Source organism: Corylus avellana, chromosome ca7, assembly GCF_901000735.1.
Source record: "Corylus avellana chromosome ca7, CavTom2PMs-1.0".
NCBI lineage: Eukaryota > Viridiplantae > Streptophyta > Magnoliopsida > Fagales > Betulaceae > Corylus > Corylus avellana.
In genome coordinates, this window is record NC_081547.1 from 10,743,871 (window position 1) to 10,757,710 (window position 13,840).

General features: G+C 37.1%; 1 protein-coding gene across 1 annotated transcript; it reads left to right on the plus strand.

Annotated features, from left to right (window-relative positions):
* Positions 1-4,082: 4,082 nt before the first annotated feature.
* LOC132186436 (probable GTP diphosphokinase RSH2, chloroplastic) lies at positions 4,083-8,911 on the plus strand. Its single transcript, XM_059600413.1, has 6 exons — positions 4,083-5,349; positions 5,462-5,647; positions 6,570-7,030; positions 7,578-7,736; positions 7,818-8,169; positions 8,393-8,911. Exons 1-6 carry the CDS (start codon positions 4,663-4,665, stop codon positions 8,705-8,707), a joined length of 2,160 nt encoding a protein of 719 aa, XP_059456396.1. The 5' UTR covers positions 4,083-4,662; the 3' UTR covers positions 8,708-8,911.
* The last annotated feature ends 4,929 nt before the right edge of the window (positions 8,912-13,840 follow it).

Consider the following 13,840-nt stretch of genomic DNA (forward strand, 5'->3'; position numbering starts at 1 on the left):
AATAATAATAATAATTTTAATGCCAAAAACGACGTCGTTTTGGGCTAGGTGAGTGTTGTAGTTTTATGACATAAAACGGTGTAGTTTTGGGGTGAGGGTAAAATGGGTATAAAAAGTCAAGCCGTTTGACTTTAATGTTGAAAACTAACAAAAGGGTTTTAAGTGAGAGTAAACTAAAGTTCATAGGGCTTAAGTGAGAGTTTTGATAATTTAAGAGGTGTTTGTCAAATCGACTGAAAGTTCGGGGGGACTTATTGAAATTTTCCCAATATTTAATTTGGAGAGAGCAAAATTAAAAAAAAAAAAAAAAATTTGAAAGGGGAGAAGTTAATTTTTTTAAGTTTTTCTTTTTTACCGCCCCTTGGCTTGGAGGGTTAGAACCCAAAGCCTAAGAGTAGCTCCGCCCCGGTTAAGAAGTCACCATCGAAATGAGTTTTGGCGTGCCGGCAAGATGTTTAGAAGCTACTTCTTACTCACGACTTTCATGCATATGGATATGCCTATTGCTACCTCTTCTACTTGACACATGTTACGTGTATTTTCAAGTAATTATGAAAAAATGTTTATATTTTTACCTACCAATGAAAATTACTATATATATATATATATATAGTTTAAAAGGTGGGAATGAGTCTAGTGTGACATAAATGTAAGTCGGTAGCAGAGGATCCGAACTCCAGAAGATGCTTGTCGGGCCGAACTGTCTAGTGTCTAGTGTCAAATACAGATTACTAACTTTTTTTTTGACTTTTCAAGTTTGACCTCTGACTGAGAGGCTAGTGTCAAAACAAAGATCATAGAAAGTCAGATCGCATGCCCACCGTCTGATTTGAAGAAAAAGACACCCTGAAATTTCGGGCATGACTCGGCTGACTGAGTCGGCACCGCAAGATAGCACGTGCACAGAGCGTGACATCTCCGACTGTGACCGTGTCCAGATGAATGCTCACCTAATAGCGGCCTGCGCCGAACGCGTGTCTGACTCTCTCGCTGACCATGTGGCAGTGGTCGCCGCTGGTGACCCGCCGCTCTACCACAGAGGCAAAGAATCTAACACAAAAAAAACATTTGTTTTTGTTTTTTGTTTTTTTTTTTCTTTTTTAACCCGGAATAGTGGTTTCTAGAGCTTCTCGAGGAAGCTGGAGAATAATCACACGCAAAATGTCAATTGTGCGCTTTTGTTTTATAGAAAACTATTATGGGGGTAAAGTTTATGTATCCCTCGTACTACCATTAAATTGATAATATTTCTCTAAACTTTTAATTATGGCAATATCTCCTAAATTATAAAAATATTATCAATTTCCTTGAAAAAAAAAAAAAACATTGTCAATGATGAAATTATCTTTAGTAAAATAAAAATAATGAATACTATAACTTCTAGAAAAAACCTAAAACTAAAAAAAAAAAAAAAAGTCTAAGGAGTGGCCAATTTTTTTTTTTTAAATAAATTTCCTTTTTATAAGAAAAAAAAAATCGTTTTTAAACGAAAATTTCAGTTTCAAAAAAAAAAAAAAAAATTTCGTTTAAAAATTTGTTTTTTAATTGAAAATTTTGTTTTTTTTTTTAAATAATTTTTTTTTCCAAATTTATAGGGGTATTTTTGTCTTATTAAGAAATCTATAAAAATATTTTTATTTTTTTGCTAGCCTTGTGGGAGGACATTGTCACAAGTAAAAGTTTAAAAGGAATATTGTCAATTGAATGGTAGTTTGAAGGGGGTATGTAGACTTTTCCCAATTCTAAGCTTCAATGTGACAATAAGAAATTATACTTCATGGTCATCAAATGAAAAATAGATTGTCGATATTTATTTTGTTGTATTTAATAATGTACACAGTATTACATCATTTAAAAATTTTAATTAACGTCATACATGACAACAACCAATTAAGCTTTTAGTTTTGTTGTATCTAACCATATACATAATGTTATATCACTTACAAATTTAAAATAACGTGACCACATTATATCAATCGTTTAAACCTTCCTACCAAATTGCCAATGGTAATAAACATGTTTTGTTTTGTTTTTTTTTTTTTTATGAGGAAAGGGAAAAAAAGGAACTACAACAAAATTAAACAAACAATGGGTAGACAACCAAAACATCAACCCTGAGACAATCATACAACCGAATGGCAACCAAAGAACAATTGGACCATAAAAAATTGTCAAATAAATGACACTGCACCAAAAAAGGTTGGAAGACATGTCCGCATAAGAGAATAATTTGAACTAGAAACATGCTTTATAAGATGTGCTGTCTAGCTGACTGAACTACTACTTGGAAAGAATAGGGTTTTATTATCAAAATGAATTTATTTCAAACAGATTTGGAGTAGCTTGATTTAAAATGCTTAATGATTGTGGATAAAGCCTTTAGAAAAGGAAAAAGGAGTAAGATATGTATAGTTGATAATGGTAGGAAAACAATATATATATATATATATAGATTCAATGGATTCCTGCATCAAGCAACAGTACCCAGGAAATTAAATATCAAAGGGTGGACCCCGCTTTATCTTTATCAAGTGGGAAAACATTTTTCTTTAATGTTATAATAATACTTTGGAGTTTTGAGTTTCAACGTCATGACTTATTGTCATTCACAATAGTGGATCAAGTAATATAGGGACACAATAGGAAATAATATAATGTTAAAATCCCAAAGACAATTTAATGGAACTAATCATGCAATAAAAAATTTATCCCAATAATTGATAACCTCCCTTGACTATGGTAAACCTTATCGGATAAGGCTCACAATAATTATTTATTGAAATGGTTAGTAATTTAAACATATAAGGTAAGAAATTACGTATTCAAATAAAAGTTGGATTGTTTGACCATTTAATTAAACAGGTATGTCTTATACAGGTCTTTTATATTATTTGTCTAAATTACTAACAATTTGAGTATATAGATCCCCATCTACGAGGAAAATGATGTTGTTTTTCGATCATTTTGGATCGATGAGGAGTAGATTTAGTCTTTTCAGGAGCAGATTTGTGCTTTTATGGCTGTTTTCTGTTAGGGCTGGATTTTCTTTATTTTTTGTTATCTGTATTTTTGTTTGAATAAGGATTGTCCAGACCTTTGGGTTGTGGATGTGATCTGTTTTCAGAGCGAGACAGATGAGCTACCTATACCTTGAGCTGAGTCTGTTTGGAATAGATCTGGTGTTACAATTGAAAACTAGTCATAGGTTAGTGAATATTGATGTCATAAATAGGTCTTGAATGTTTGATTTTGATGTAAGCATCTATGATTTGTAACCTCGTAGCTTCGGCTATGATTTTTTAGAGCTTTTTGTTCTGTGATGTAAGGGCGTTATGTTCGTAATCCTTTTTCAATGAGATTGGAATATTTTTCAAAAAAAAAAAAAAAAAAAACCTAAAAGTGACATAAGAAGGACTTCTAGAATTACTCGATTATTTTTTGTTTTAAGAAAAATTATAGATAACTAAATGAATATGTATAATAGAACTATTTAACTTTTTGCTTATTTATTGTTTATTTTTTCGTACAAAAGATGAATAAATTCATCATTGAATCTATAATACTTATACGTAAATTCTTTAAAAAAAGATGAATAAGAAATGTGTAGAAAAATTATGCTAAACACATCTTAAACGAGAATGTTATTGTCAAAAATTTGCTTTTTATATGTTTAATCAAGTTTTTTTTTTCAACATTTTTGTGGGTGAAAAACTTGTTCATGATCCAATGGTGGTAATGGTTAGATTTGATATGAATCTTGATGATCCAAACGAGAATCATGCATAAAAAAATAAATAGCTTTTGCTTAGATGGACCCCGAAGATTATTCACATTCACCCAATTATTATCTTATATATATATTTTTATTATTTTCTGTTTCTTGAGCAACCTTTTTACCACAAAAAAACATCATCGTGTACAAACCCACCTTAATTGGTGTTTGATTAAAGGCCCAAAAACAAAACAACCTAGTCTACCTTGAGACAGAAAGCATTGAGGAGGGGGGAACTTGAACCTTCCCGTTATTTCAGTTGCATCCCAAGGGCAATCGCGTGATTGTACATTTCGTTTCCCCTGGCCTCTAAAAAGCAATTACCAGAGAGGAGAACTCTCTCTCTCTCTCTCTCTGTGGGGGCAATTCTAGCCGTCTTAGACTCTCTTTCCTTGAAATTTCTAATTCTAGGGTTAGGGTTTGTAAATTCTTCCTCAATCTCAGGGCCTTTCTCTCACTCGAACTCCATTAGTGTTCCATTTCTATAAGTTTCAACCTACTGTAGCTAAATTTCTGTCTCTTTTTGCGGCATCAAACTCTTTCATTTCTTACTTCAATTTAATTTCCTGAATTTCTTGGTCATTCTCCAAAAAAAACAAAAAAGGAAACTGGGTCTCTGATTCTAGATCATTTGTTTGTGGGTATTCTGGAAATTCCCGTGGTCTCCTAGCACATTATATTTGTCTGTCCTTTTCTTTTACGAAAAAAAACACAAAATTTGATTTGAATTTTCTTGGGTTTGAACATAAATCAATTTGGTTTCTCGAGAAAATTACTGGGTCCTTGAAAATACCCCATTTGTCTAAATACCTTTTCTTGGTCTGAGCTCCTATTGAGGCTGTTGCGATCTGAGACCCAATACTCTGAAGCGAAAGCAAAAGAAGAAGGCCATGCCGGTCCCAACCATAGCTCTCTACGCGAGCCCGCCAAGCAGCGTGTGCTCCGCACCGCACCCATGCCAGATCAACGCGCACGCGTCGTACGATTTCGAATTGAGCTCTAGGCCTTCGTCTTCGGCTTCATCGACACCATCCACGTCGCAAAAGCCTGTAATCGGTGGGCTCTCGTGCCTCTTCTCCTCGCCCACGGTGCGGTCTTCGTCAAACTTTCCGGGTGGCGGCTGCGGCGAGGAATTGAGCTCTTTGTGGCACGACAGAGGTGAAGAATTGAAGGAACTGAGCAGCTCTTATGGCTATTCGCCGAGCAAGTTTACTGGGTCTTGTTTAAAGAAGGATTTGAGCCCAGTTTCGGTGTTTCAGGGGCCCATTTCGTGTAGTAGCAGCGTGGTTGGCTCGGCTAGAAGCCTGCCGATGAGTTTCCAAAGTGGGTTGTTTAATGGGTTTGTAAGGAATGCTTTGGGGTCGTGCGTAGATTACGATTCGCCGAGTTTCGAGCTTGGCGGCGATGAATTAAAGTCGGGTCTTGTGGAGGAACTGACTTTCAATATGGAGGTGGAGGGGAATTCTAAGCCATATGTGAAAGAATTGTTGTTGGGTGCCCAATTGAGGCACAAAATTTTTTGTGATGATTTTGTGGTTAAGGCCTTCTATGAAGCTGAGAAAGCACACAGAGGGCAGGTAAGATAAATTGAGTTATTTCGTTGTTTGAGCTTTGAGTGGGAACTTGTCTTGATTTTGCGGGGGTTTTCGTGTTTTGGGTTGAGAGATTTACGTGTTGCTTTTGTTGTAGATGCGTGCCAGCGGCGATCCGTATTTGAAGCATTGTGTGGAGACGGCGGTGCTGCTCGCGTTGATTGGTGCTAATGCAACGGTGGTTGCTGCGGGGCTTTTGCATGACACGCTTGATGATTCTTTTATGACCTATGACTATATTTTTGGGACGTTTGGAGCTGGGGTTACTGATTTGGTCGAAGGGGTAAGAGACTGATTTTTCACCATTTCATATGGTATTGAATTTATGTAGCGAAAAGGAACTGTCCGTTGGATGTTTAAGAAAGAATAATCTTCTCACATGAAGAGCAGTTGTGGTTTTACTATTGTACAGTTCAAAATTGGCATGTATTTTATGTTATCAAGCAGAAAAATTGTTTTAAGAGGCTAACTTGAAAATTTGCTAGCAATGATTTTGTAGATTGCTTATAGTTTTCCAAAATCTGCATCTGACCATGTGCTGGGAGTGTCATAGACGCCATATTTGGTTATAGAAGAGCTAATTGTGAATTAGTTAAAGAAGCATCATTGATGTGACATTTCGCTTGGATTCTCATAGAACAGGATATATACAATTCTGTGTTCTTATGTTTGTTGTGAAATTGTATAATAATAGTGGGGCTTAGTTGTTGCAGTCATATGATCACCTTTATACATGCTGGTTATGAAAGATTTCATTGGGCCCTAACTTAGCATCCCTCATATTTATAAGTAAAAACCAGCTTTTAAGACTGATAATCTACTAAACTTTGTTGATTTGGGGAGTACAAATGAAACTGTTGACGCTAAAGTGTGGATCAATTTTGTACATGGTTTTGAGGTGGAGATAAATTTTCATTTAATTTGCTATTTTGCTATCTGTCATTTTCTGAGGGTAACCACAAATATTGAAGATCTGGTGTCTCTGATCCCATCTCAGTTTTCCCCTTATTATTTCCCTTTTTGTTTGTTTGGTTGTAATTTCATTTTTTATATCTTTTTTGAAATATAGAGGTGCCTCGACATAATTTATGGAACTCGAGTGACTATTCTTTCCGTTATATGAATTAGAAAGTTGATCAGTTGATGCATTCTATTTGTATTTTGATTTTACGAGCTTTTATTTACTATCAATGGCATTTATTCAGGTCTCCAAACTAAGTCACTTGAGTAAGCTTGCACGTGACAACAATACAGCAAGTAAAACAGTTGAGGCTGATCGCTTGCATACCATGTTTCTTGCCATGGCCGATGCCAGGGCTGTCCTGATTAAATTGGCAGATCGGTTGCATAATATGATGACACTAGATGCATTGCCTCCGGCCAAGCAACAAAGGTTCGCAAAGGAGACCTTGGAGATCTTTGTACCCTTGGCTAATCGTTTGGGAATCTTTACTTGGAAGGAGCAGCTAGAAAATCTATGTTTTAAACATCTCTATCCAGACCAGCACAAAGAACTGTCCTCTAAGCTGGTAGACTCATTTGATGAGGCGATGATCACTTCTGCTATAGAGAAATTAGAACAAGCTCTTAAGGGTAAAGCTATTTCTTACCATGTCTTGTCTGGGCGGCATAAGAGCTTGTACAGCATTTACTGCAAAATGTTGAAGTATGCTCTCTCTCTCTCTCTCTTTCTCTCTCTAAAACACCCTCACTCACAGGCCACAGATAGAGATACCCGGATAATTAAATTTCGTTTCTGGAGAAGGTTATCCAAGCATGTTTTGCAGGACCACCCTTAATTTTGCAAGTAGAATTAATAAAAAAAGGTGACATGAACAGTTAGCTTTATTTATTCTGATACTTATATAAAAACTTCATTAATCAGTGATAGATCAGTGTGCAACCAGGCTGGGCATGGTACTAAAATTTGATTGCTTCTGCTGCAATGATCCATATAAATGTCAATTTTTCATGAAATATGGACCACTAATGCAGTTTGAACTAAAGCAACTTCATTATTGTTTTGTTAGACATTTTTCATGTAACTAAAGGGTAGGCTTTGAACTACTTAAATTACTACGAAGTCTAACTTCATTTGAAATATACTTGGAAAAGTTATTTTTGATATTATCATTCCATCAGTTATGGTGTATTCTTTTTATTAGTTAAAGTCAGATTCACATTAATTAATGATTGTGTTCTTTCCTTGGCAGAAAGAAGCTAACCATGGATGAAATTCATGACATTCACGGGCTGCGCGTGATTGTTGAGAATGAGGAAGATTGTTATAAAGCATTGGGGATTGTTCACCAGTTGTGGTCTGAAGTACCTGGAAAGCTCAAGGACTACATAAGTCGTCCCAAGTTCAATGGGTCTGTAATAGCTTAAAAGTGGTTGTGTGATCTTGTATGCATTGATATTTTCCTTTCTAACTTTGATTTCATAACTTATAGGTATCAATCTCTGCACACGGTAGTTATGGGTGAAGACATGGTTCCACTTGAAGTTCAAATTCGAACAAAGGAGATGCATTTGCAGGCTGAGTTTGGATTTGCAGCTCATTGGAGATATAAGGAAGGTGACTGTAAATATTCTTCATTTGTGCTCCAGATGATTGAGTGGGCTCGATGGGTTGTCACCTGGCAGTGTGAGACAATGAGTCAGGACCGGTCATCCATTGCCTATACTGACTCGAAAAGGCCACCCTGCACATTCCCTTCTCATTCTGATGATTGCCCCTATTCATATAAGCCGCACTGTGACCATGATGGGCCTGTGTTTGTGATCATGATTGAGAATGACAAGGTTTGTGTTTGAATTTGCACTTTTCAGCACCCTTATTTGTTCTTTTTTCTTTTTTTCTTTTTTATACATGGTATGAAACTAGGATAAGAGATTAAAAATGAAACTAGGATAAGACCTTGTGCAATCTGAATCTAGCGAAGGTGGAAACAAGTAGAAGTGCACCATGCGTTGTGGATTGGTTTAGTGAAGAAATGTTGACATGCTTTTTTTTTGAATGTTGCAGATGTCGGTACAGGAGTTTCCTGCAAACTCGACCATAATGGATTTATTGGAAAGATCTGGACGAGGAAGTTCAAGATGGGCTCTGTATGGTTTCCCACTGAAGGAAGAATTGAGGCCAAGGCTGAACCATCAGCCGGTGAGCGATCCCACTTTCAAGTTGAAGATGGGGGATGTGGTGGAGCTAACCCCGGCCATACCTGACAAGTCTTTGACGGAGTACAGGGAGGAAATTCAGCGTATGTATAACTGCGGGCGGACTGTGTCCGGCTCTGAACCCGCCGCCACCGCCAGCAGTATGGTTGGATGGAGAAGTTGACCTCTGTTTGATTCTTCATGTTAGTACTACATACGATTTTAGTTACAATCAGCTATTCTTGTATATAAGTCACCTCTATATTTGTACAGAGAGGCTGTATCGTTCTGTTACCAACTGGGCTCAACCAAGTGCTGAATGATTTCTCTTCCGAACTTCCAATCTAACTTTGCTGCATATCATATATATTGTGCTTTCTTTGTTGCATGCCTGCATGAGTTTTTTGGTGGAAATCTGCTTGCCGCCATGCCCTTGATTGTGATATTTCCAAACAAATAAGGATGTTAACTTTGGGAAACAAAACAAGAGACCGATGGGCAAAAAAGTAGGCTGTTTTAACTTTGAGCAAATGTCTAAGTTGCCATCTGAATAATCACCATGGAAACATGTGGAGGATTTTCTGCGATTCAAATTGCCTGTTAACTTCGAGTCTTGTTGTGGAGGTAGAAGACAACTTAAAGCGTCATGCTGGTGGGGGGAAAACCTTGAGTTCTTAGACGTGTTACTTTTTGTTTCCTGCTCGTGACTCGGGACTGGAGAAATGCCATTGCCAGGGATATATTAAAGGTGCAATTCGTTTACCCCCAAAACAGAACCGAATGTTATTTATTTATTTTTAAGTAGAACGGATAGTTAGATTATTCTTATAAAAATGCGTTAAATACTCTTTTGTCTCATTTGGTTTAACAACTTTATTTTTGTCCCCTCAATTTTGTTTTGTATCGCAGCTGGTATTTTGATTATGAATAAAGACGGAAATAATATTTCCGTCAAACTTCCGTCCAAAAATTGACGAAAATTCATGGTAGCACCCCTAAAAACTCGACATATGTCCATATACCTAAAAAAATAAAAAATATATTTTTTAAATTAAAAACATTAAAAATTTAAATTAAATTAATTTTTTTTTAAAAAAAAAAAAATTGGAAAAGGCAGCCACCCCATTTTGCCTTAAGGGGTGGCCGCCACCTCCATGGGGTGGCTTTAGCCACCCCTGGCTGTTTTGGGGGTGGCCAAACCATACCCAAGGTGTAATGCCCCGTGGAAATCAACTAACTGGTAATTGACTCCATAGTTCGTCTTTCAGCTTACATCCCTCACAGGACAAGACTCATGAATCTTTATTTCTCATAAACAAGATAATACAATGGAAGACTTTAAACTATATGAATATAAGGCAATAATTAAACATCACAAGCACAACCACTACAGTAAAGATAAAGCATCATATTATAAATAGGTCATCAAATGTATGGTTAAAGATTGATCATCAAAATATTACGACCCCAAATCATTGTCTTAAAATAAGATAATAAGATTAACACCTAATCTTAAGTAGTGCAAGCATGATCAATATCTCTATCATCTCTGCTTGGATGGTCCCTCCATTGTCCCTCATCGATTTCATCCATATTGGGTCCATATCTTCAAAAATGACATGAATCAGGTCCTGAGCAACAACCATGATTCGGTCCGAAGGTATCCTCTTCTACGCTAACTAAACCGCGTAATTATACATAATGTGGGGAAATAAAAAAAAAGGTAAGTCCAAGGACTTAGTGAGAAATAATGTACACAATACCCCTGCCATTTTAGTGATGAAATCTGTTTGGTAAATAATGTAGCATTTTAGGTATGACAGTTGACAATATCCAAGGACTTTTACTGAACTCTGTTTAGTAATGTAGATTTACATGTTTAGAATATATTTAACTATGTATGTTACTTTTTGTGCCTTTTTTTGGTATATGAAAAAAATAAGAGAGATGTTAGAATATACGTAAAATATACGTATATTCCAAGGACTTTTACTGAACTCTGTTTAGTAATGTAGATTTACATGTTTAGAATATATTTAACTATGTATGTTACTTTTTGTGCCTTTTTCTGGTATATGAAAAAAATAAGAGAGATGTTAGAATATACGTAAAATATAATATTTTTCATATATTCCATAATTAGGTTGATATTGAAATATTCTCTATTTATAGGCTGATTGTAACCAAATATTAAGATTGTAATCAAATCAAGGGGATTTGATTACTATACTTGTATGTAAATACTATCATATAATATGGACCTTTATATTGTAAACAAATAAAGTTAATAAGCACAATGTAGCCTTTAGCGGTATTCCGAGTGGTGGACATAGGTGTTTAACAACGAATCACCTGTAAAGTTCTTTGTGTTTTTTTCTATATTGCTTCCGCTCTTATTTCCACATCATCACTATTTCAATATGGTATGGGAGTTACTTTCTTGTGGCATTTAATAAAGGTCATTGACATTTTCTTCTCTCCAACAATCTCATTGTATCATTACCTCCAAGTACCACACACCACCAGTCATCACGCGCCGCCTCTGGCCACCATACTCAGCCCAAAGCTTCTGTCAGTTATGCCACACACCACCACATCCCACCAAACACTCTAGTAGTCACGCCATCCACCATATATTCTGCTACTAATTCCAGAGCCGCCGGAATCAGCCCAAAAAGATCACTAACTAGCCGTCACACGTCGCCCACAATCTCTGCCCGTTCAGCCACGCGCCACCACAACCCTCTAATTGCATCGAGACTCATGCCATAGGATAAATCTGCTGGCAATCAACCTAGATTTTTCTGAAAATCCTCCATACAAGGGCCCACGCTCCGTCACGCACCACCATGAATTTCTACCAAAACACCACGCTCCGCTGCTGGCCTCCACACCCCATTCACTTGTTTTCAGAGAAGGAGACTAGATCCAGGATTAGAGGCTGTCGATCTACATAGCCCTATCAAAATCAACCCAAACCGACCATAGATGCGCCCTGATGCGCTGCTTATATTGGCAAAGCTCTCTTGCACGCGCTTCTACCGAACAGACGATGCCGGCCGTCATCCCTGCCACCACCGGCCTCATCACTGGGATCCACGTCGTCCAATAAGCCTCTTCGTCCACCTACACACGCCGGCCATCATCAGTCCGAGCTCTCCATTGTCGCCGACATTCCTTTGGTTCCAGTCCCCACCGTGTACGGTGTTAGGCGCAATCTGCATCTATGCTCACAACCTCTCCAGTGCATACGCCCACACTGAATCATATCTGCAAAATTGGGCTTACAACCTTGTGGTGTACATCGCCGTACTAGATCGTTGCTCGTGAGACCATAGTCACAAACTTGGTCTTGCAGACGGCCGCACTAAATCCTTCCTCATTAGTCAAGCATATCTACCCTCCAATACACTCCCCCACACCATATTACAAACCGCATTGAATCCTTCCTCATTAGTCAAGCATATCTACCCTCCCATACACTGATACACTCCCTCACACCATATTACGAGCCATCAGCTAAGCTCATAGTCCTATAGTGCAGCTGCCCACACCAAATCCGAATTTGTAAGAAGAAGAAGAAGAAGCGGTCCAAGTGGACTACATGAAGCGCGACGTGCGCGACTCAGGTTCAGTGTGCCAACTTGATAACCACCCAAGTGGGCTTATTTCTTTTGTTTTTAGGCCCAAGTTGGCCCATTTATTGGAATATGGCCCAAGTTGGCCCCTTTGTGGTGTCTGGCCCATTGTCGGCCATGGCCTGTTGTCAGTACCTTTTGGATTTTGGCCCATCGTCAACCTCTTTTGAAGTTTGGCTTATTGTCAGCCATTGCAGCCCCTTTTTGAGTTTGGCCCATTGTCGGCTCCTTTTGAATTTTGGCTCGTTGTCAGCCCTTTTGCATTCACCAAGTGCCATCACTGGCCAGCCACTAGCCGCCATCGTCTACGGCCCATTCCTGGCCTCCACCACCGCTGTCATCATCATTGTTTCTGATTTCAAACTTAAGCTTCCAGAATCTTTCACCTTGAGTTTGAGGGGGATGTTAGAATATACGAAAAATATATGATATTTTTCATATATTCCATAATTAGGTTGATATTGAAATATTATTTATTTATGGGCTAATTGAAATTAAATATTGGAATTGTAATCAAATAAGGAGTATTTGATTACTATATTTGTATTTAGACATTACCCAATAAATAGGAACCTTTGTATTGTAGACAAATAAAGTTAATGAGCACAATGTATCCCTTAGCGGTATTTCGAGTAGTGGACATAGGTGTCTAATATCGAACCACTCGTAAAATTATTTGCGTTATTTTCTATATTGCTTCTGCTCTTATTTATGCATCATCACTATTTCAACAAGAGCAATGAGCAACAATTGAATGATTGAGGACGAAGAAGTTCGTTTTGGAAAGTATATCAAGCAATGGACTTTTCATATAAGCTTAATTCAATTACATGGTGAGTATTTTATGAAGGAAAATACCCAAACTAGTGAGGGTTTTGATTTTTTTTTTTTTTTTCCTTTCATTGTTGATTGAACCATGGATTCTGTTTGGACATTTATAGGCCTATACTTCTAGAAGCTAAAGAGTCATTACTCTTGTGTATGCTATTTTTATCTAAAAACACCAATGCATCTTTGTTCAAAGGAAAAATGTGGATATGTTTTATGATCTAAATTAGAGTATGTAACCCACACTAGAGAGGAGTGAGTATCTCATATGTATCTTATGGAAATAAAATATATATTTTTTTATCGTAGTCCATGCCACCAGCTTTTGTGAAGCACTTCAATGGAGCTATACTAAAGATGGTATATTTAATTGATCTTGCTATACAGTCTTGGCATGTCCGCTTAGAAGGAGTTGATGGGCATATGTATTTTACAAATGGTTGGCCATGCTTTGTTAGTGACCAAAATATGAAACCTGGGGAGTTACTAGTTTTCAAATACATTAATAGTTCTTCCTTTCAAGTCAAGATATTCAGTATTGATGGATGCAGGAAGGAAGAAGCTCTAGATCTGAATTTAGAAGAGGATTTTAAAGCTGAGGAGACTTGTAGTAGACAGGCTTGTGCTGGTAAGGGAAAGCATTCTAAAGTAGGCCTTAAGAAAAATGAGGCAGCTGGCGGTGAGTTGTAGTCAATATATATTATTCTCTACTAATTGATTGCCTCTGAAAACACATTATATATTTAGAAATTTATATGCTTACAAAGTCATCTAAAGCTAGGCGGCGTAAATCACAAGAAATTTTTGAAACCAATTTTGAAGAAAATAAGACCTCTGAAGTGGTAGCCCGA